The following is a 23,029-nucleotide window of genomic DNA, read 5'->3' as shown; positions in this document are numbered from 1 at the left end:
CCCCCCCCCCACCAACCGAGAAAGATGAAGCCCTGTTGACTGACCCCTTATTTTCAAACTTGTGGCCTCCAGAACTGTAAAGAAGTACATTCACTTTGTTTGAAACCATCCGGTTTGTGGTAATTTGTTACACAGATAAGGAATATGAAAGTAATACAATTAGCAACAAAGGCTTTGCAAGATGTTAATTTCAACTGCCATCAGGCTGAAACTGCAAGTCCTTCTCCAAGAACACATCCTTTGGAGGCTCAACTCCCCCAGGACCACAATAACTTCCCCACCAAAAACAAGCCCCTGGAGTCACAGTGGCCATGGTCCTCTTCAAATGGTTTCTTAGTTGTGATTCCAGATACAAAAGAGAATTCTAAACATATTATGCTTTATTTCATTATTTTTAAAAAATGAATATTTTTCATGCTCTATGTCAAAACAATTTTTGATCCCACTACTGACACAGTAATTGATTACCTTTAGAGAATTAGAGAATAAGCTTACCTATTTTAACCAAAAGTCAAAGAATGAAGAAGAGCTACATTGGGAGAGTAGAGGGACTATCTCCAGTCTTCCCAGGAAAGCTTTAGGATCTCCCTCCTCCTTTCCACCCTTTTCCTTTTCTGCTTTGCTAGGCCCCTCCTCCCTGCCAATCTCTTCTTCCCTACTTCCTGCATGGGTATCATTGCAGGGCTCACAACCAAAAGGGCAGCAGGCCTCCAGCTCAGAGTTAGACTGTGGTACAACCTGAACTACCAGCTTGCAGGGGGTTATCAGCTCCACCCTGAAGATAACAAATAAAGCCCTTACACCTATCATTTTAAATAAGAAACTAAATACATAAGTAAGTAGGGATGCCTGGCTGGCTCAGTCCGTAGAGTGTGCAACTCTTGATCTTGGGGTTGGATGTTCAAGTCCCATGTTGGGTGTAAAAGATTACTTAAAAATAAAATCTTAAAAAAAATAGATAACAGATAGATAAATAAATCAAAAGCCAGCTTTCTTTGCCTATAATCCATGAGTAGTTAAAAGACAAGAAACTCTCGGCTAGGGTAGTAATTGCTTAGCTCTTCTCATTAGCAAAAATTAAACATGTCAAGGGTCCACCAACAGGTTCAGAATTGCCAGCAATATCCAGAAAGACAACAAAGATCTATCATAGTCCTTTTTTGGTTAAAATATTTGAAACACCTGAGATCAAAAGAGCAGGGAGAACATGTTTCAATGTATTCTACTGGGAACAGCAGAGGGAGAGGAGTAACGTGTGGCGCGCTGGCACTCGAAGCCAGGAGGATTATGGCTGCTGTCACCTGTGCTGAAATCTTCACTTGATCTCCATAGAACACAGATGTTGCATTCAAAACAGGACAGGGTGGCTCTTTGTTTTTATCATTGTTGAAATGTAACTCATACAATAAATTCACCCTTTTAAACCATACAGTTTCGTGGCTTTTAGTATATTCACAGAGTGGTGCGACCATCACCTCTATCTAATTCCACACCATTTGCATCACCCCAGAAGAAATTCCATGTTCATTAGCAGTCACCCCTCATTCCTCTCTGCACTGAGCCTCTGGCAACCATCGATCTACTTTCTGACTCTCTTGCCTATCCTAATTTCTATTCTGGACATTTGAAATACATGGAATCATACGATATGACATTTTGCTTCCCCGTTCATCAGGTGGTAGACAACTCAACATTTGGGTTGTTAGGATGGGTTGATTCTTGAAGCCAGAGGACCATAATGGTCAAGGTCACCTTCTGCAGGAAGGCAGCCAGCCTCTGACTGTGCCTCTTCCAGACCCTTTCACTCACCCTGCCCAGTCCAGAGGCCCAGTCAGTATTTCAATAATGCTCATAAACCCTACTCTGTGCCATGCCCTGGAAATACAAAGGTGAATGTCACAGGGTCCTTCTGGGGACCTTGGATTTCTTGCTCTGAGAGACCCCCATAAAATAAATCTTCCAAAAGCTTTTGGCAAAAGAAAGCAACCACACATCAGATTTAGCAAGTGACAGCTCTTGGAATATCTGGTCTATTTTATCACCTAACTTCAAAAAGAAACTTTCAGCCCAATCTTGTAGAGATAAATAGGTTTAACCACTCCCTGGCTTTTGAATGATACTGGACAAGTTACTTATCCTCTCTAAATTTCAATTTTCCTCTGTGAAATGAAGCTAACAATGTTACTTACCTTATAAGATTACTGTAAGGATTACATGCGTTCCGTCAAGTAAAGCCACCAGCACGTAGTGCTTCAAGTATTAACTACTAGCTAAGCTAGATTTTAAAAAAAATTTTTTTTTTAATGTTTTATTTATTTCTAGGAGAGAGAGAGAGACAGCGTGAGCAGGGGAGGGTCAGAGAGAGAGGGAGTCACAGACTGAAACAGGCTCCAGGCTCTGAGCTGGCAGTCAGCACAGAGCCCGACGCGGGGCTCGAACCCATGAACCGCGAGATCATGACCCAAGCGAAAGTCGGACGCCCAACCGACTAAGCCACCCAGGCGCCCCTAAAAAAATTTTTTAATGTTTATTTATATTTGAGAGAGAGTGTGTGTGTGCGAGCCGGGGAGTAGCAGAGAGAGATGGGGACAGAATTCGAAGCAGGCTCCAGGCTCTGAGTTGTCAGCACAGAGCCCGATATGGGCTCGAACCCAGGAACCTGAGCTTAAGTTGGACACTTAACCGACTAAGCCACCCAGGCGCACCCACACTAAGTTAGTTTCTGATGCTAAAATTCTAGGCTCTGCAATTCTGCAAATTCTTGACCCAGTCTTGAGTGAAGAAACCACTAACACTGATCTCAATGTAGCAGATGAGCCAAAGAGCAAAAACTACTCACCAGCACCAAGATTCTAATTTTAATTAGCCAGTTGTAGAAACAGGCAGAGCTTCTCATTTATAATTATAGATCCACCCAGGTATTCACTTCTTGAGAAATGTAGAAGGGTCTGTTCAAAAAACATTCCTCCTTTCCTTCACATTCCCATGCTTTACCAGTTATTTCCAATGCTAATTCTTCTTTCTTGGCCTCTTTCCTGTGGCCAGCATTGAGTTACCTTCCATTTTCCAAAGGCCCATATTGAAAAACAATCAAACAGAACTGAACTGTGTCAAATGACATCCGTACAAACACCAAGCATATAAAAAAAGAGAGGTAAAGACAGGGGAGGGCATATCTCTGGAAGCACAGTGGAATTACAGGTGAATAATAAAAGAGAGTGGAAAGCAGATCTCGCAACAAAACAGGAAGCAAAAGGCATGAGTGACCCAGAGGAAGGGGACCTGTCCTCGCTCAGGACTGCCAAGTCTTAGTGTTTGCATTTTCCTAGAAGCAGTTATGAACGCTTGACTTAAATCACTGAGTGTTTACAAGCTTGTGGGAAAAAGGGACTGCAACTTTTTAAAATTTTTTTTAATGTTTGTTTATTTTTGAGAGAAAGACGGAGTGTAAGTGGGGGAGGGGCAGAAAGAGAGGGGGAGACAGAATCTGAAACAGGTTCCAGGGTCCGAGCTGTCAGCACAGAGCCCAAGGTAGGGCTCAAACCCAGGAACTGTGAGATCATGACCTGAGCTGAAGTCGGACGCTCAACTGACTAAGCCACCTAGGCACCCCAGGACTGGCACTTTCTAAAAAAGACTCAGTTCTTTTTAGGGGAATCTTAAAATCTTCCATTTTGTTCCTACCTCTCAGAAATTCCAGAATCTACAATAGTCCAAAGTGATTCAAAATTACTCCAAAGCAGCTCACTAATTTGAATCCAATGGGAGATTATGTTTGTGTATCCACTACCACATATCTTACTAATGAAAGCATGAGTTCTAAACTCAGAAGACCAAGATTCAAATCCCAGCTCTTCTAAGCCATGGCTACAACACCTCACACACATCACTTCACCTCAGTGCGGTTCTGTTTATTTTAAATCTATAAAACAGAATACCCAACAAACTATGCCTTCAATACATGTCAGGTAAGGCTAATATTTAAACATTAAAAACTCATTACCTGTCCTTCTAGGCTGTGTCTTTCCCTTCGTTCCTGGAGGTCTCTAATTGGTTACCAACCCAGAAAGGCAAACTAACTCCAGAAATTAGCACTCAGATTGATTTCACTGGCACCACAAAGATGTACACTTTGAAGAGTAGCCTCCTCAAGGGGAAAAAAAAAATTAGTAGAGCACCTGCCAGGTTCAGTCAGTTAGAGCATGTGATTCTTGATCTTAGGGTCATGACTTCAAGCCCCACATTGGGCGTGGAGCCTATGTTAAAAAAAAAAAAAAAAAAAAGAAAAAAAAGCAAGTGGGTTTCAAAAGGATCTTTAAATCAAAAGTGAAAAGGAAAGAAAATCAAGTTCACCAAGAAAAGAAAATCAAGTTCACCAAGATATACTACAATGCTTTGCTGTGTTTAAAATACCTACTAGTGTAATAGCATAACCTGAGATTTTATTACAAAATTTAACTTCCTGCATGAAGCCCCCCCTCTTAGATATGTATCAACACTACTCCTTAAGTGACTTTGCCTAGTGTCTCAACTCTAAATACTGTGTACCTGCTAACCACTTCCACAAGTACCTCTCCTGCCCAGGCCTGTCTGCAGAATTCCCTAATTGCCCCGCACACTTCCCACTGGATTTCTACTAGACGTGTCACAATCAATGGCAACAAAATTGAGCCCCAACCCCTGTTCTTCCTACAGTCTTCCTCTTTTCGGTGAATGAGAATCGCACATTCTATAGCCACAAACCTTGTTGACTATGCTTCAAAATCTACCCAGGGCCCGACCATCTCTACCACCAGGTCCTCCTTCACTTGGATCATAGCGATGGCCTCCAAACATGATTCCCTGCTTCTAGTCTTGCCCCTCTGTACTTTCTCTGCACCGTAACCAGAGTGAGATAAAAAGCAGGATATGACATGTCTACTCCTCTGCTCCGATGACCCCAACTCACTGAGTAAAAGCCATCATCCTTACAGTGGACCAAAAGGCCCTCCACGACCTGCCCATCTCTCCCATTGCCCCCAACACCTCTTTGACCTCATCCTTCTACCCCCCTGGCCCACCCCCCTCCAGCCCCCCTAACCGCCTAGCTGGCCCACAAACCTGCCAGCGGTGCTCCTTCTTAGGGCTACTGAACTTGTCCCCTCTGCCTGAGCCGCTGACACAGCTCCTGCCCTCACCTCCTGCAGATCCTTACTCAACAGTCGCCTTCTCAGCAAGGTTTGTCTCTGAAGACCTTGTGCAAGACTGCAACCCCGGGCAACACTCCACACTACAGGCCACCTCCCTCCTTCGTTACAATATAACATGCACTTTACTTGGTTACTTCGCTTATTGTTTTTTCCCCCACTAAAATATAAGATCCACAACAAAAGGGATTTTTGCTTTTCTTGTGTCCTATATTCCCAGTGTTTAGGCTAGCGGTGTCCAATTTAAATTTTGAAGAAAACACAGTTTTTAAGGGGTTTTGTGTTTGTTTTCATTTACTGTTGAGAGAGAGCAAGAGAACGAGCAGGGGAGGTATAGAGAGAAAGGGAGACAGAGGATCCGAAGCAGGCTGGCAGCAGCAAGCCCAATGCAGAGCTTGAACTCACGGACTGTGGGATCATGACCTGAGCTGAAGTCGGATGCTCAACCACCCAGGCGCCCCACAAGGAAACACATTTTAAAAAAGTAAAACGAAACAGGTGAAATTAATTTCAATTTTATTGTATTTACCCCAATAAACTTAAAATGCTTTTGTGTATAGCATATATTGATATTATATTAATAGTATGCTTGTTATAACATTTAAAAAAATCAATGACATATTTTACCTTTTTTCTCATACTAACTCTTCAAAATCTGGTGTGTATTTGGTACTCAAAGCATCTCTCTAGTACTCAACTATCTTGGACAGAACAACTCTAGCACAGTACCTGGCACAGAATATGCACTTACACATATTCATTGAATGAAAGGATGTTTTCCCAGGATGAGGCATCTATGGTATAGTAGTTTTTTAAACATCAACAGCATTCTATATATAAATAGAATATATTCTATATTCACAATCTTTGGTGTAATATATGTATTATATTTTCCTTAAAATATCATACTTATTATACTTGAAAAACTGCTTTTAAAATAAAACTTTATATTGTTTCTCTAAACGAGACAGAATGGGTCTAAAGCTAAAAGGCCTGGCCTTCAGTCCCTGCTTCATTCATGTGCTAGTCTGGGATCTAAAGCAAGGACTCCACTAAGCCTGTTTCTTCATCTGTGCAACAGGGACAATACCGACCTTCACATTATCGTGCTGAAAATTAAATAAGATGTTGGTATAAGCTCTTTGTAATTGAGAAAGTCATCATTAAGTAAAAGAGACTAAGAAGCCAACCCAAGTCTTTTTCCCATGCCTATCATTTCCACATGGACCAATAAGAGAAAACGGCAAGGCAGTCGACAAGAGCCAGGTCTTAAGTTCAAATGCCTTGTCCTTCACTTATAGCTATGTGACCTTTAGAAAGCCATGTATTCACCAAACATTAACCAAGTGCCCACAACATGCCAGGCACTAGGGTAGGAGCCAAACAAGATATGAACCCTACCCTTGAAGGATGTGCAGTCCAGGACGAAGAAAGAGAGGAGGAAACAAGAAAATAATAAATTGTTTTTAAAAATCAAGCCACTCTCCCTTGGGTCTGTTTATTCATTATGACACGGGAATAACACCTTCCCAACATAACCTACAAGGCTGCTACAGAAATTAATTTATTTTTAAATGCTTATTTATTTTTTGGGAGAGAGACAGCATGAGTAGGGGAGGAGCAGAGAGAAAGGGAAACAGAATCAGAAGCAGGCTCCAGGTTCTGAGCTGTCAGCACAGAGCCCGATGCAAAGCTCGAACTCATGAACTGAGATCATGACCTGAGCTGAAGTTGTACACTTAACCGACCAGTTGTACACTTAAGCCACCCAGGCGCCCCTACAGAAATTAATTCTTAAATGTTTGTCAAATACTTCAAAAACCTTAACTCACGTTTTATTTTTTTGATAATTTTGTAAATATTTATTTTTTAGAGACAGAGCCAGAGTGCTAGCAGAAGGGCAGAGGGAGCCAGAGGATCTAAAGCAGGCCCTGCACTGACAGCAAAGAGCCAGATATGGGTTAGAACTCAGAACTGTGAGATCATGACCGGAGTCGAAGTCCGACATTTAACCAACGGAGCCACCCAGGCGCCCCTTTAACTGTTAAGCAAAGTCATTTTCCCCCCTACTTGTAATCCAAAATGACTCTGGCTCCTGTGAATGTCCAGTGTGAACATTCATTCCAGTTATATCTCATCCATGAAATTCATTTCACTTCAGCAAATTTTAGTAAGCATGAAGAAAAAAAGGATGAGCAGCTTTAACACAGGTATTTAATATCGAAATCATGATCCAGGTCACAATTCTAAGGAACACAACACAGGCCTCTCAGTTACCCTACCTACTTACAAGTTTTGTCAAGATAAGCAGTCACATGGTAAGGAAACTGAATAATTTAAACTGAAGAAAGAAGAAAAGTCATAATTTAAACCGAAGAAAGAAAAGTCCTAAAGCAGTAGAGACACTGTCCAAGATTTCTGCAGTCAGTGTTGCTGAAGGAAGGTTGGGCTAGATCATAGTCAACAGTTTAGGCTAAAAGCCATTTTACGGCCAGAGCAAAGTGCCCACACTCCTTTTTTTAAGCCTCCAAGTTGATCAGATCTGGGAAAAGCTCAAAGAAAGATGATCTGAAGGGCCAGGTTCCCAAGAAGTGGAACCCTACCCAACCAGGACAAAGTGGGCGTGACAAAAGCAAAATGATCAAGACTCTGTGATCCTTCCTGAAGTTTAAAAACTGAATGGGACCGAAATCAAAGTCTCGGGTAACAATCATTTCCAAAGGAAGGAAGAGACGATCAGCTGGGGTTCACACCGCATCTTCTTCCTGATTTCTCCTTTCCCTCCATTCATATTCTCAGGAGCCCCCTTCCAGCTCAGTCCTAAGTCACCCCTTCCTCCCGTCCCGATCCCTCCACGAAGGTCACGCCTCTTCATCACTGACACCTAAGCTCCTTTCCCCCTTCCGGCAGGACCCGCTGGCCGCCGCACCCCTGCCAGCCTCCAAGTCCACCTCTAAGACGCCCCGCGCGCGGCCCGCCGCGCGCCCACCCCGTTCGGGCGGGAGCCTGGACACCCCTCCTCGGAGGCCGGAACCGCCGCGCCAGGCCCCTCCCACAGGAAGCCGCCGCCCCCCGGCGCCCGGGCCGCGCCGCCCCGGCCCAGCCCGCGCGACCCGCCGCCCCCCGCCCGCCCCGCGCCCCTGGCCCGCCCGCCCGCCGCACCCCCGCGCCCATCGCGCCGGCGCTCGCTACCTGCTGCGGCCACAGAAGCGGCGCCCAACTCCGCTCCCACTTCCGCCTTCCACCGCCCGCACTCGGGCCGGGTCACGTGACCGCGCGCGGTCACCTGACCCGGAAGAGGCTGGCCAGACCTGCAGGTGTGGGCAACCTAGGCAGGGCCTGGGCGCCTTTAGCCAGGAATCGGTCTTCTCCTTCGTTCTTTTGAAAGTGGAAGAGTTTTCCACTCGCTGGGTGGTCCCGGAGCAAGCAAATAAGTAGAAGGCTCACTGTGTGCCCGGCGTTTTATTCACTCCCGTCAACCCCGGAGGCAGGTCTGTCATTAGCTTCATTTTACCGGTGAGAGAAGGCCAATCAACCCAACAAATATTTTTATTGCGCTGCTTAAGGTTACCCAGTAAATACGGACGCCCAGATAAATTTGAATTTCAGCTAAACTACTATGAAGTATGTAGATAGCCCCCCAATACTGCATGGGACGTATTTATACTAAAATGAAATTATTTGTTGATCTGAAAATTTTAGTGGGGCATTTTGTATTTTTATTCGCTGTATCTGGCAACCCTATGCCTACCAAGTACCCAGCACAATTCTAGACTCCAGAAACACAAAATCAGTCTTTATGGAGCATCTGTTTTTGTGACAGAAAGCAAAGGTAAGAAAGCTTCAAAACCCCACGTTGGGTCCATAAAGTGCCTCACCACACCAAACTAACCCCCATTCCCTTAATTTACAAAGTAGATAGAACGTTTTTAATTATAAAGAACACTGTAAATCAATATTCTGTACTAATAGTATGGCGTTTCAACTTGGACAACTGAACCGAAGACTCCATATTTTCACTTTTAATCACCATTTATTTAAAACCACTACTACCTGGAGTGCCTAGGTGGCTCAGTGGGTTCAGTGTCCGACTCTTGGTTTTAGTTCAGGTCACGATCTCATGTCTGCTGAGTTCCAGCCCCACATTGGGCACTGCAGAGCCTGCTAGGGATTCTCTGTCTCTCTCTCTCTCTCCCTTATTCTCTGCCCCTCCCTCATTCAATATACTCTGTCTCCAAAGAAGAAAAAAAAAAGAAAAAAACCTTTAAAATAAATTAATACTAATCACATAAGTAGTCTTAGGTGTTGCAGACTAATTATTGTGTTATTTTTTGGTTTTTTTCGTTTAGATGGATCCTATTAGGCCTGCAAACTAAATTGGTTGAGCACTTATTTCCATTCCAAACGCAGAAGATGGCATTTCAAGGAGATCAGGCCTCTCTTCTCCTATATCTTAAGCCCTACATTAATTTCCATTTATAAGACTACTAAAGCTTCTCTAGTTCCACTGAAAGGAATTATACTAATTCTATTCCAGGGGAATTGGAAAAGGATTCCTTGACTTGGTGGCATTTGAGTAGATGTTCACCAAAAGAAAGAAAAGACTAGGCAAGCATGCTCACAACTGTGCATTAAAGGAGTAGAATCTAATGAGTGTATGCTGGCCTACGAGGCCCTGCATGATACCTCATCTCCAATTACTCTTCCCCTCGGTACTCTGCTTCAGCCCCTCTGGCTCAGGGCCTTAGGACTCGATTTTCCCTTTGCTTGGAAAGCTCTTTCCCAAGGTAGTCAGATGGCTGACTCCTTCATCCCTCATCAAATGTTTGCTCAACTATCACACTGAAGCCTTTCCTGATCACCGTATTTAAATGTGCAACACATCTCTTACTTCCCCTACCAGCCTCCTTCCTGCTTTATTTTTTTCTCATATTTTTCCATACTTAGCACTATCTGACTTATATATGAATATATGCAAGTGTGTGTACGTAGTATGTTTCCCACTACAAGAATTGTGAAGACAGGAGCCATATCCCAGTTCCTAAAGCAGTGCTTGGCCCACAGAAGGTCTCTAAGTAAATTGCTGAATGAATAGATTTCATCAACATGTACTGAACACTGAACACATTGCTATAGATCCTACAGTATAGAAGGTTTTTTGAAAAGACATACAAAAAATCTGAAATGTCTCCCTCCCTCTCTGCTGCTCCTCCACTTGCGCTCTATCTCCCAAAAAATTAATAAATGGGCGCCTGGGTGTCTCAGTTGGTTGCGCACCAACTCCAGCTCAGGTCATAATCTCACAGTTCATGGGACAGGCTCCGTGCTGACAGCTCAGACTCTGGAGCTGCTTCGGATTCTGTGTCTTCCTCCCTCTCTCTCTCTCTCTGCTCCTCCCCAACTCATGCTCTGTCTGTCTCTCTCTCTCAAAAATAAAGAAACATTAAAATTTTTTTTAATGAATAAACTTAAAAATGTCTTAAGTGTTATTAGAAAGAAAAGTGCAAATCTGTCCTTGAGGGAAAATCTGATTTGAGTAATCAGATACTGCTTTACAGAGGGGTCCACTGACCTGCTTCTTGGACACTAAGTAATGATTGGCCAGCACAATTTTCTGGAAGAAGACAAAACAAGGGCAAAGACAGACAAAAAGTCTGTGAGACACTCCCAAGAATGTTGAAAGTAATTCTAAGATACTCAAGTATCACCAAAGTTAGGGAAGGGCAAACAGTTCCGAGAGAGCCATGTCACGTTCTGCAGAGAAACAGAAAGCTGAGAAATAAAACTCACAAAAAAATGTATGAACATTAGAAACAGCCTTCCCCCGTGTTACTTCAGGCAGGGCAGGTAGGACAAAAACCATTGGTTCTGCAGACTGAAGAGAACTTACGGTAAGAAAAGTTGAGACAGATGTTTGGGGAAAGAAAGAGGATTGGGGCAACTTGCAGAAGGGGACCTCTAGATCACTGAAGGATTTTTGGAGGTAGGATGGATAGATTATTAAAAAAGGAATGAGATTTAAGATTTGACAGAGAAAGCTTAGAATAACTCAATGTCTCTAAAGATGAATGATAGACAATCCACTTCAACATTCTACCAAAATTTTCTAACGTGAATTTATAACAGGCCAGATATCACAATTATGTAATCTCAGATTTAAAAAGGAATTTACATACAAATTATCTAATACTCCCTTTCAGTTCCATCCAGCAAGGAATTATTTGCTAGCAAATTATATGCCTTACGTAGGGAAGTGGGCAAGAACATCAAAGACCCCTCTAATGAAATGGAGGTAGGTACATAGCAGTCAATAGAGCACAATGGATGAGAAAGTGGCTCAGGATCGGTTTGTCCAAGTGTTTTTTGTTGTGGTGGTAGTTTTTTTGTTCCTTTGTTTTTTGGTAAGTAGGCTCCAAGCCCAGAACCCGGAGATTAAGAGTCAGACCCGGGTGTTAATCTTTTTACAGCCAAATACTAGACATGTGAGGGGGGCCTAGCTGTAAAATAGTACCTATCTCTTAGGTTCGTTGTGCTCAGTGAACGATCTGTAGTTAGCTGTATTGACTGACTTGTAACAGCTAGACTATATACAGGTTTTACATTTAAAAGTAAAGGAGGAGCTGAAGCGTGGACTCAGAAGCCTATCCCCTGCGGGGTCTCTCAGAGTTTGAGCCCGCCCCCTCCTGGCTGGGCGGCTGCTGATGTTGCGCATGCGTGCGGGTAGCCTGGAGCCTGGGTATTCCTACGCCGCCGCCAGGAGGCGCAGCTGAGTCACAACCGCTCCTCCCCGCTCCCAGAGGCCCTGACTGGGATGTAGGGGTGGAGCAGGCTTCGTGCACAGGCGCCCTAAGGCCGCGTTCGGCCAAGATGGCGCCCGTGGAGCACGTTGTGGCGGATGCCGGGGCCTTCCTTCGAGACGCGGCTCTGCAGGTACAGGGAGGTACAGCGGAGAGGAGGGGGGTCTGGGCTGGCGGCCCCCCAAAGTAGTGCGGGAACTCGGGCGGCACGTTGCGTGTGAGCTGAGCCTGTTTCTCTGCAGGATATCGGGAAGAACATCTACACTATTCGGGATGTGGTGAACGAGATTCGGGACAAGCCCACGCGCAGGCGGCTCGCCGTCCTGCCCTACGAGCTGCGTTTCAAGGAGCCCTTCCCGGAATACGTGCGGCTGGGTGAGTGCCTCTGCCCGGGTGTTGATGGGCTGCGTCCCAGGCCACAGCCGGGACCGTCTGGCTGTTCTATCAGCATTTGATTCAGAAATTGCACTTTCTGGGAGATAATGGTGAGAGAGCTGTTCCCTGGGTCAAGAGTGAGCCAGGCCTTGCGAGTCACTAGCTATGTACCTCTTGGTATCACTCGGACCACCTAGACTCTAGTTGCTTGTTCTGTAAAATGGGAAAAATAATAGCACCAACCTCAGAGGGTGCTGGGAGCATTCAGTGAGGAATATAGGTCACTTCGTATCTGACGCTTTGTAAGTATTCAGTAGATTTGTTTGGATTAAAAAGATAATCTTTTGATTTTTTTAGCATTCATTCTTGAGAGACAGACAGCACGTGGGGAAGGGGCAGAGAGAGGAAGACAGACTCTGAAGCAGGCTCCAGGCTCTGAGCTGTCAGCATGGAGCCCCATGCCCGCTGGGGGGCTCCAGCCCCACCAACGTGAGATCATGACCTGAGCCAAAGGCCCAGGCTTAACCACTGAGCCACTCAGGCGCCCTCCCAAAATAGGAATCATTAGAAATTATTCTTTCTGAGAAAGTACTGATAGTACTTCATAGAATGAAATGAAAATTTTTTAGCACAGTGCCTCCTACATAGTCAGTACCCAGGAAATTTTAGCTGCTGTTCACGTGTGCACTTTAGGAAATGTGCGTAGTATTGTTATACAGCAGAGTTGTCATGAAGCAATCCAATAATTTTGTGTCATCATAGACTACAAGAGTTGTTGATTGAGTTAACCTTTCATCCCATTTTGGAATCTCAACATGTGCTGTGTTAACCAAAGGGTTTTAGAACTGAGAGTGAAGAGACCTTCTATGCTAACATAATACCAAAGTTTAGATAAGGAACTCTCATCATTTACAAACATTATGCTTTCAGTGACTTTCTCTATACTTTGTTCTCATGTTCCTTCATCTCCATGAGGTATATCTAATTGGCAAGAATTTTAGTGATAGAGAATACAACTGTCTCCTCAGTGAGTAGAATAAGATAAGAAAATGGGTGAAAGTACTAAGAGGGCTTTCTTGGGATGCTGATTCTGAGTTCTTTCCATACTTTCACTATGATTAAGGACATATGGCTTGTTGCTTCTAATACAAGTTGGGACTCTCTTTACAGTGACTGAGTTTTCAAAGAAAACTGGAGACTATCCCAGCCTCTCTGCCACAGATATCCAAGTGCTGGCACTCACCTATCAGTTAGAAGCAGAGTTTGTTGGGGTATCTCACCTAAAACAAGAACCAGAAAAGGTAAGTCAGGAGGATTATTGGTTTTATTCCTTTTACTTTAAGTTTTATTCTGAGAACTATCCCATAGAACAGAATATAGTATGATGGACCCAGTGTCTGCATCACTGTCTCCACACTTACCAAGTCATCATCTATCAGGTTTCATTTCTACTGACCCCCAACCCTGAGTATTTTGAACTCAGACATTGTTTTTCATCAATAGATATTTCATGGTGTGTCTCTTTAAAACACACAAACACACACACACACCAAATCATTACATCTACATGAAATTAATAGTGTTTACATTTCCCAGTTATTTTTTTTCAAGATTTGTTTGATCCAAACAAATCTTTTTAGGATCCAAATAAGGTTTGTATATTACAGTTAGCAAATGCATCTCTCTCTTATCTGTAGGTTTTTAGTAAGGGATGGTCAAATTTGAAAAATGCAGTAATAGAGTAAAAAATCAACTACATTTATGCTATTTTTTAAATAGATTTTCTTCCAGCAGCAAGAAAGAAGTAATGTGCTTGCCTTTTTTTTTTTTTTTAACTTCCCATCTTCAAATCCTAGGTTCCTATTGTGATTTTAGGGACTTACTTGCTTTGGTTAGGTAATTACTAACCATTACTTGAAGAGAGTAATGGATTTATGCCTGGGCCCTATTGGCTCTTTCCAGACCAGAAGATTTTAGAAGCTAAATAAATACAATAATAAATAATTTCAAGTAGTGTTGACTATAAATTGTTTTGTTTTAATTTTTAAGTAAACTCTCTTCCCATCGTAGGGCTTAAACTCATAACCCCGGGATCAAGAGTCATATGTTCCACCAACTGAGCCAGCAGCAGTCACCCCTAAGAATTTCTTGATATTTTGTGCCTAAAGTCATCAGAGCTATTCTGAACTTCTATGCCCATACTAGTGGGAACTGCTGTCACTTGTTTTCAGCCAGGTTTAGAGTCCTCCATTCCAAAGTCTAAAAATGATGTGTGAAACAGATTTGTGTGTGTCACCAGAATGTTTGGGGAAGATGGAGGTAAAGGGAATAGTTTTACCTACAGCCTGACTTTGTGACTGAGCACAGTGTGACACGAGTAGCTGGGTTTGCATTTGGCATCCATCAATTCACGATTCATAAAAATTGCCCTTTTCCTGCAACCTTCAGCAGGACTTTTTTTAAGTAAGCTCCTTGCCCAATGTGGGGCTTGAACTCACAACTCTGAAATCAAGAGTCTCATGCTCTGCTGACTGAGCCAGCCAGGTGCCTCAGGAGTTAGGTATTTGGTATCAGAAGCTTTAAAACAGTGTGTCTTTAAAAAATAAAACAGTATATTTTGACCCAGCAATTCCACTCTTAGGCATTTATCCTAAGTATATAACCAAAGATACATGCAAGTTTTTTAAATAATGGTGTTCATTACAGCTCTTTTTTATAAGGACAGAAAAGAAATGTTCTCAAGTGATTATTTGGTAGTAATGGGATTCCTGAGTAATTGTTTTTGTTTCCCAATTTTTAATAAATTATGGGGAAAAGATTTTGCTTTTTATTTTACCCTCTTTTCCATGTTGAATTTTCAAACTATTTCTCTGCTAATTCAAACTGTACTTCTCTGTTTATAGCTGTTACCTATTTTCTTTTTACAGGTTAAAGTGAGCTCATCAAGTCAGCACCCAGAGACTCCTCTACACATTTCTGGTTTCCATCTGCCCTCAAAGGTGATTCCTTAGGGCACATTCTCGTGCCCTCTTTTATATGTACTATCTGCACAAATGGTTTACAGTGAGCCAGATTTCCCTAGACTAATATCCTAGTTTGTCCAGCCCTGCCTTATCTGACTTGTGTCATCTGTCATTTCATCTGTAAACTTCTCAGTTTTCAGTTTTTAACATTCTTCTTTTTAACCTCAGCCTAAACCCCCACGAGAAACACTACCACTTGGACACGCAGCCGGTGAGCCTGAGAACCTGGAATTCAGTTCCTTCGTGTTCTGGAGAAACCCTTTGCCTAATATTGATCGTGAACTGCAGGAGCTTCTGGTAAGGCCCTGATTTCTGATCTCTGATGACAACATGCCAGCTTCTTACTGCTGCTCCCGCGAACGGGGAATTTATGATTTGTTTCAGATTGACAGAGGTGATGGTGTTCCAAGTGAGGAGGACGAGGAGGAAGAGAATGGATTTGAAGAAAGGAAAGACGATAGTGATGACGACGGGGGTGGGTGGATAACTCCCAGCAACATCCAGCAGATCCAGCGGGAGTTGGGGCAGTGTGCTGTCCCCAAGGACGTGCGGGTTGGCTGTGTAACTACAGACTTTGCCATGCAGGTGGGTGGATGGGTGCTGGCTGGCCCTAGGCTCTTTCATAACCTGTCACGGGCAGAGATCTCTCTGAGGTTTGGGGACATGTACACATCTACTCTGTAATGCCTTTTTTCCTGGTTCTAGAAACTTTACCTGTGCCCTTTAATTATGTAGTTTTGCTTGGAGGCTAGAGAATCCATATAACGACAAACACATAAAGATTTTTTAGTGTTTACTATTCATGATATGTTAATGGCTCTCTTTCAGTGTGTTAAGTATTGTGTGCTCGGTTAGGTACTTGGAAAAAGAAGAGATTTCCAGCTATGAAAAGAGCGTATTTGCCTTTGACAAGATAAATGTCTCTGTTAAGAATAGTTGCTAATGAGGGGCCCTTGAAGTACGAGAGAAATCTAGGTCTTTGTCCTAATTTACATGTCCTGAGAGGCATTCTGAGCTTGCTTTTCCTTAGCAAAAGCCCTTTATGAGCCAGACCAGGCTTTGTGAAGTCCTTTAAGTGTAATTATACAGAAGTTAAAAGAAAATTTGCCCTTGCTCAGAGCTGAGTGCTGCTCTATCTTGTTGGTACAGAATGTCCTGCTTCAGATGGGGTTGCACGTGCTGGCTGTGAATGGCATGCTGATCCGAGAGGCCCGCAGCTACATCTTACGCTGCCACGGCTGTTTCAAGTACGTAGCTGAAAACCTGGACCCGCTGCCTCTCTGTTGAACTCTTCTTTCTGTCTTCTAAATTTTTTTCTAATGTTTATTTTGAGAGAGAGAACATGCGCACAGGTGCGTACCTACGTGAGTGAGGGAGAGACTCCCAAGCAGGCTCCATGCTCAGTACAGAGCCTGACCTGGTACTTGATCTCACAACCATGAGATCATGACCTGAGCTGAAATCAAGAGTCCGATGCTTAACCTACTAAACCATCCAAGCGCCCCTCTTCCTGTCCTTTCTACTGACTCTCTAATGGAGACCCTTGACTATAGGTTTTCCCTCCACCTTATCATTCCTATGTGGGCTTGGTTCTATCCCCACCATAGGGCACCTGTGACCTCCCATTTTAGTATCTTAGTCATAGAGTTAAGACTGTGGATTCTGGAGCAAAGAGCCATCTTCCTTTTATAGTAAGTACTGAAAGGTTTATGGATGGAATGATGTCTGGGATTTGCCTTGAAATAATACACAAGTGGAAGAGGAGCTAGGGATAGAGATGGAATAGGATGGCCATGAATTGTTAGTTGTTGGAGCTGGGTGAGGGGTACATGAGGAGACATCGTGCTTTTTAGTCTACTTTAGATTTTCTGTTTTAAAAAGGGGAATGGATTCAGATTATACACGTTCAGATCCAGATTTTGTCTCTCACTAGTTTTGCCAAAGTTGGTGCTTCAGATTCTTACATAAAATTGAAAAAGCTGATTGTCCTATGAGAGCGTGATATCTAGAACTTGTGAGGAAGTCCATTCAGGTGAGCTGTTAGTTCACTGGCCATGCCCTTCTCTCCATTTCTTTTCTGGCTCTGGATTTGGTTCTTGGGGGATGGTGGGGTGGCTGGTGTTCTGTGGGCGGGCCTCAGGATCCCAGAGACGTGGCTGGAGTGGAAGAGACTGTACTGCAGCCTTGCTGGTGAAGTGTGGTCCTGGGGTCTTATACTACGGTGGCTCACAGTCCTTTCACAGATCTGGTTCAATTTGGTGGCCATCATGTCAGTTATCTGCTGGAGCCTTTGTGCTGAGGCCTGCATGGAAGGTTTCTGAAGCAGCAGCGTGTCTCATTGGGTCCCTAGTGCTTTTCCACTCAGGGTCAAGTTACCTGGACAGACCCTTGCTTGCCTGCAGGCTTCCAAACAGCCAGTCACTCATTGCTCAGGGGCCCTGCCCTGCCACCACTGTCTGTAGACTTAACTGTGATGTGGTGAGCCACTCCTCAAAGCTGCCTGTGCATTCTTCTGAATCTTCAGTGTGAAAATGTACCAGGCTCAGGGCACCTGGGTGGCGCAGTCCGTTGAGCGTCGGACTTCAGCTCAGGTCATGATCTCACAATTCATGGGTTCAAGCCCCGTGTTGAGCTCTGTACTGACAGCTTAGAGCCTGGAACCTGTTTTGAATTCTGTGTCCTCCTCTCTCTCTGCCCCTTCCCAGCTCACTTTCTCTTTCTCCCTCTCTCAAAAATAAATAAACATTAAAAAAATTTTTTTCTGGGGGAAAAAAAAAGTACCAGGCTCAGGACAGGGTAAAGCTCTTTGCTTCATGAAACATTATTTCCCCCATTGCCCTTCATTACAAAACCCCACGTTCCTCCATACGAATTCTTAGCAGCTTTTAGAAATGTTCTCCATTCTTGTGAGGTTAGCCCCAGGGACTGGGCAGTTTCTTAGAATAATTAGTTTCTAGCACCTGTTGAGAGGTAGTTGGTTTGCTCTCAGAGGCTTGCAGGTAAAGGATTAGGCTTCTCAGGAGATTCACACAGTTCGTCTCCGGACCTCTGGAAACTGAGGGGGACTTCCTCAAGAACAGGTATGAGCACTGCCATCTGGTCCTTGACAACATCAGCTTCTCTTGCCTAGGTCCGCTATTGTGGCGTGAGTGGATAGGGGAGAGGCAGGGCCTCAGGGTCTGCCGACCACACCCCGGCAACGGGAGCAGCTTTCCAGGGTGTCCTGTGGAATTCATTCATTTGTCTTAGGCGCCTCTGGAGCACTTCCTGGCTAACACCCAGGCAACCACTTCAGGGCAAGGTGCACAGAGCTGCGGCAGCCTGCCCGTTTACAAAGTATGCTGGTGTGGGGGCGCCTGGGGGGGTTCAGGCTGCTGAGCATCCAACTTCATCTCATGGTTCATGGGTTCAAGCCCCACGTCAGGCTTGGCTCTGGCCTGTGTGTGGAGCCTGCTCTGGACTCTCCATCTTCTTCTCTGCCCCTAACTGTACACATTTCTCTCTCTCAATAATAAACATTAAAAAAAAAAAAAAAAACAGACAACTGGGTGGCTCAGTCTGTTAAGGATCCAGCTCTTGGTTTTGGATCAGGTCATGATCTCACAGGTCCATGTGTTCCAAGCCCCACATCAGGCTCCATGCTGACAGGGCCTGCTTGGGATTCCCTCTCTCTGCCCTCCCCTCTCCCTCACTTCACATGCTCTCTCGCTCTCGCTCTCGCAATAAACTTTAAAAAAAAAAAAACACAGACCACTAAGGGTGGTGATGTTAAGAGCACTGATTGTGAAGCCAGTTTCCTTGGCTTAGTATCTGCCACTTACTAGCTCTGTGACCTTGAGCAAGCTCCTTATCTTGCTTCAGTTTCCCGATCTATAAAATGGAAAGAATATCAACTTCATAGGATTGTTCTGAAGTTCAAATTCAGATATAAGTAATGAAGTAAGATTTCATTATTAACATAAAAACATTCTGCTCCGTTTCCGTGTTTACTTACTTGCTGCTTGTGTCCTTTCATTCCCTTGCCCCCAGGCAGTGTGGAAGCCGTTTGCTGGTGGCACCAGCAGGGGGCCAAGCAGCCATGGGCTGTGAGCTGCTCAGCTTTGCCCCATTTCTTTTTGTTTCTTCCTTTTCTGACCCCCGTGACTCACCTTGTACTCTGGGAGTGGGGTTTGCTGCCCGTGGCTTCAGCGAGGAGCCTTTCCTTTTATGTCTCCAGGACAACATCTGACATGAGCCTAGTATTCTGTTCACATTGTGGAAACAAGACCCTGAAGAAGGTGTCTGTGACCATCAGCAACGATGGAACCCTCCATATGCACTTTTCCCGCAACCCCAAGGTGCTGAATCCTCGGGGCCTCCGGGTGAGTGACCTGGCTCTCCCCGCCCCCTGCAGCAGGGCCTGTGGTTAGAAAAGCAGGAACTCTGAGCACTAGGATCAAAGTCAACAGAGAGGACCAAGAAAACGGCAGCAGTTAAATGTCCCAATTATTCTCTGACTACTTTCTTACTTTCTGGCATAAGATGTTCTGGCTGTCTGTGCCCTGGAGTCAGCCATTTCTCTACAGAACTGTGATTCATCATCAAAGCTGGTTTTTAGAGGCAAAGAGCTGAATGAGCGCAGGGTGGGCTCACTGCACTAGGGGGTCTTAGATTTCTCCACCCACACTGAACAGAGATTGTAGGTCTACACATGTGTACATAAAGGTACACGTGAGTATTTACTGTTATCTATCTGTATCGTAAAATGAGTTTATAGCCCCATAGAGGTTCATTCTAGCCCTCACTCTTTACATCATTTTCCATAGTAATTTATTTGCTCAATCCTAGAATACAGGTTTCAGAATTACTAACCCACATCACTGTGAAAATGGTACCTGCTAAATAAAGTTCTGTGTTTATAGGTAGTTCTTTCTGTCCCTAGCTAAGGGTATGTAGTCCAGATACTACACTGGGTTTTTCAGGCTGGGAGTTGAGGTCAGGGTCAGGTGGGAAGATACAGGTCATGTGCTTAGCACATAGTACCAGTGAATGGTACTCTCCACCGAGAGCAGTTAGTGAGCCTGACCTTAACAGGATTGGACATGTTTGAATATGGGTCCTCATCCTTCTAATGGCCTTCCCTCCTCCTGTTCACAGTATTCACTTCCCACGCCCAAAGGGGGCAAATATGCCATCAACCCACATCTGACCGAGGACCAGCGCTTCCCTCAGCTGAGACTCTCCCGAAAGGCCAGGCAGAAAACTGATGTGTTTGCCCCTGACTACATAGCTGGGGTATCACCCTTTGCGGAGAACGACATCTCCAGCCGGTCAGCAACCCTGCAAATCCGAGACAGCACCTTGGGAGCTGGGAGGAGGCGGTTAAATCCCAATGCTTCCAGAAAGAAGTTTGTGAAGAAAAGGTGAAGTGCAAGTTCCAGGGGCAAACAGGATCACCACTGCAGCTGCTGAGGCACTCGGGTGCCTCATTTCCCTGGCTCTCTGGCTCCAGAATCGTCCGATGCAAATAGGACTGACTTGCTTACACAGTGTTGCTTCCTCACTCTCTGGGATGGGTCGGGTTGGGTTCTTGGTGACACTGGGGTGTCCCTTGGCCTGTGAGCATCCGGAGAGCTGGGGTTCCTGCCATGCCAAGGGGAGTTTCATGCAAACAGAAGAAACAGTGCCACGAAGCACATCTTCAACTTCCAAAGAAAGGTACTTGCAAGTGGCAATGTTTTTTGAATAAACATGTTACAGGCTTTGGTGCCTTTCATTAAGTAGGCCAGATGTTTGCTTTTTAGGTAATTTGAAGGCTAACATTTAAGCTGTATGCCCAATATTAAACATTTAGATTTTTTTTTTTGCAAGAAAGTGTACTAAATTTATTATAATAAAACTAAGAGCTACGGTGTTTTCTCCTGACTCAGAAGCACTCCAGTCATTGAAGAGAGTTCAGTATACTGAGCTGCTGGAGCCTTCCACCCAGATTCACTTACTTTGCCTTGTTTACTTTTGCTCTTCGAGTACACCGAGTATCTCCCAGGGAAAGGATGTTCTGTTGCATAAATTCAAGAACTTCACCAGTGATCCATTACTATCACTGATGTGGAGCAGGACTCCCATTTTTCCAAACTGCTCCACTGTGCGTATCATTTCTTCCTAGTTGTTGACATTTTTAATAGTATAAACCAGGTTTTAAAATGCCCCTCACCCAAGTTGGACAAATTGTTCCCTCCTAAATTTGCTTGAGGTGATACACCTTAGGCAGGAATGTTCCATGAGTGATCAGACCGAGGGCATCATGCTTAAGTCATGTTAACTTTGATTACTTGGTACTGAATGTGATTTTTTTCCAAGTTCTTTATATTGACAGTATATGTACAAAGTACTATCTTCAGAAGCTCCTTAATTAGTTTTTTTCTTGTATGGTTATCTTACTCATTTGGCATATGGTTAATTGAATTTAAACCAAAAACATTAACCAAAATTTTTCCCATGCTTTCTTTTTTTTTTTTTAAGTAAATAAACACAGTTCTAAAATAAAACAAAAAGGGGCACCTGCGTGACTCAGTCGTTTAAGCATCCAATTCGGCTCAAGTCATCATCTTACAGTATGTGAGTTAAAGCCCTGCGTCAGGCTCTGTGCTGACAGCGCGGAGGCTGGAACCTGATTTGTATTCTCTGTCTCCCTCTCTTTCTGTCCCTCCCTTGCTCATGCTCTGTCTCTCAAAAATAAACAAAACATCTAAAAAAATTTTTTTAAATAATAGAAGGGTGTATTTCCAGCTAGGTGCCATTTCCTCCCCTTCTGTTTCATCTTCCCTCATATAGAACATCAGTTTCATGTGTTTCTAATTTATCCTTGTTTTGTTCTGTGCTCGCTTCGGCAGCACATATACTAAAATTGGAACGATATCCTTGTTTTGTTCTGCAGAAACCAGCATGTGTGTTTTACTTTTTTTTTTTTTTGTCCTTAAAGATTTTAAGTAATCTCTACACCCAACTCAAATTCACAACTCCAAGAACAAGGGTTGCATACTTTAGCAACCAAGATATCCAGGTGTCCCAACATTTTTCTTACACTACAAGTAATAGGAGCGCCTAGCCAACTCGGTCAGTGAAGCGTTGTAGGTTTGATATCAAGGTTGTAGGTTTGAGCCCCAAATTGCCTATAGAGGTTACTTACAATAAAGTCTTTAAAATATTTTAAAAAGTAGGGGCGCCTGAGTGGCTCAGTTTGTTAAGCATCCAACCTTGGCTCAGGTCATGTTCTCCTGGTTAGTAAGATGGAGCCCCATGGCGGGCTCTGTGCTGACTGTAGAACCTGCTTGGGATTCTCTCTCTCTCCCTCTCTACTCCTCCATCTCTCTCTCTCTAAATAAATAACTACACATTTAAAAAAAATTTTTTTAAGGAGTATACTATTTAAAATTCTTTTCAAGTATGGGGAAAAACAGCTTTCCCCCTAAGGTCAGGAACAAGACAGGGATGTCCACTCTCACCACGGTTATGCAACATAGTATTCAACGTCTTAGCCTCAGCAATGAGACAACACAAAGAAAAGGCATTCAGATTGGCCAGGAGGAGGTCAAACTTTCACTGTTCCCAGATGACTTGATACTCTGTATGGAAACCCCAAAAGATTCTACAAAAAAACTGCTAGAAC

The 23,029-nt window shown here is 43.9% G+C and overlaps 2 protein-coding genes across 3 annotated transcripts in view; one reads left to right on the top strand and one right to left on the bottom strand.

The window, feature by feature from the left end:
* WWP2 (WW domain containing E3 ubiquitin protein ligase 2) overlaps positions 1 to 8,462 on the bottom strand; it is a 156,115-nt gene extending 147,653 nt beyond the window's left edge. For both annotated transcript variants that reach the window (XM_039222183.1, XM_039222199.1), the window contains exon 1: positions 8,379 to 8,462. The gene's annotated coding sequence lies outside the window, so the exon portion shown is untranslated. The remainder of the gene's footprint in view (positions 1 to 8,378) is intronic.
* A 3,351-nt stretch (positions 8,463 to 11,813) lies between these two features.
* On the top strand, positions 11,814 to 21,285 carry NOB1 (NIN1 (RPN12) binding protein 1 homolog). Its single transcript, XM_039223309.1, has 9 exons — positions 11,814 to 12,116; positions 12,226 to 12,358; positions 13,529 to 13,659; positions 15,286 to 15,357; positions 15,550 to 15,678; positions 15,766 to 15,966; positions 16,531 to 16,628; positions 19,598 to 19,742; positions 20,518 to 21,285. Exons 1-9 carry the CDS (start codon positions 12,054 to 12,056, stop codon positions 20,785 to 20,787), a joined length of 1,242 nt encoding a protein of 413 aa, XP_039079240.1. The 5' UTR covers positions 11,814 to 12,053; the 3' UTR covers positions 20,788 to 21,285.
* The last annotated feature ends 1,744 nt before the right edge of the window (positions 21,286 to 23,029 follow it).

This window comes from Hyaena hyaena, unplaced genomic scaffold (genome assembly GCF_003009895.1).
Source record: "Hyaena hyaena isolate Hyena2069 unplaced genomic scaffold, ASM300989v1 scaffold_18, whole genome shotgun sequence".
In the NCBI taxonomy this organism is placed as follows: domain Eukaryota; kingdom Metazoa; phylum Chordata; class Mammalia; order Carnivora; family Hyaenidae; genus Hyaena; species Hyaena hyaena.
This window is presented reverse-complemented; position numbering and strand designations above follow the sequence as displayed.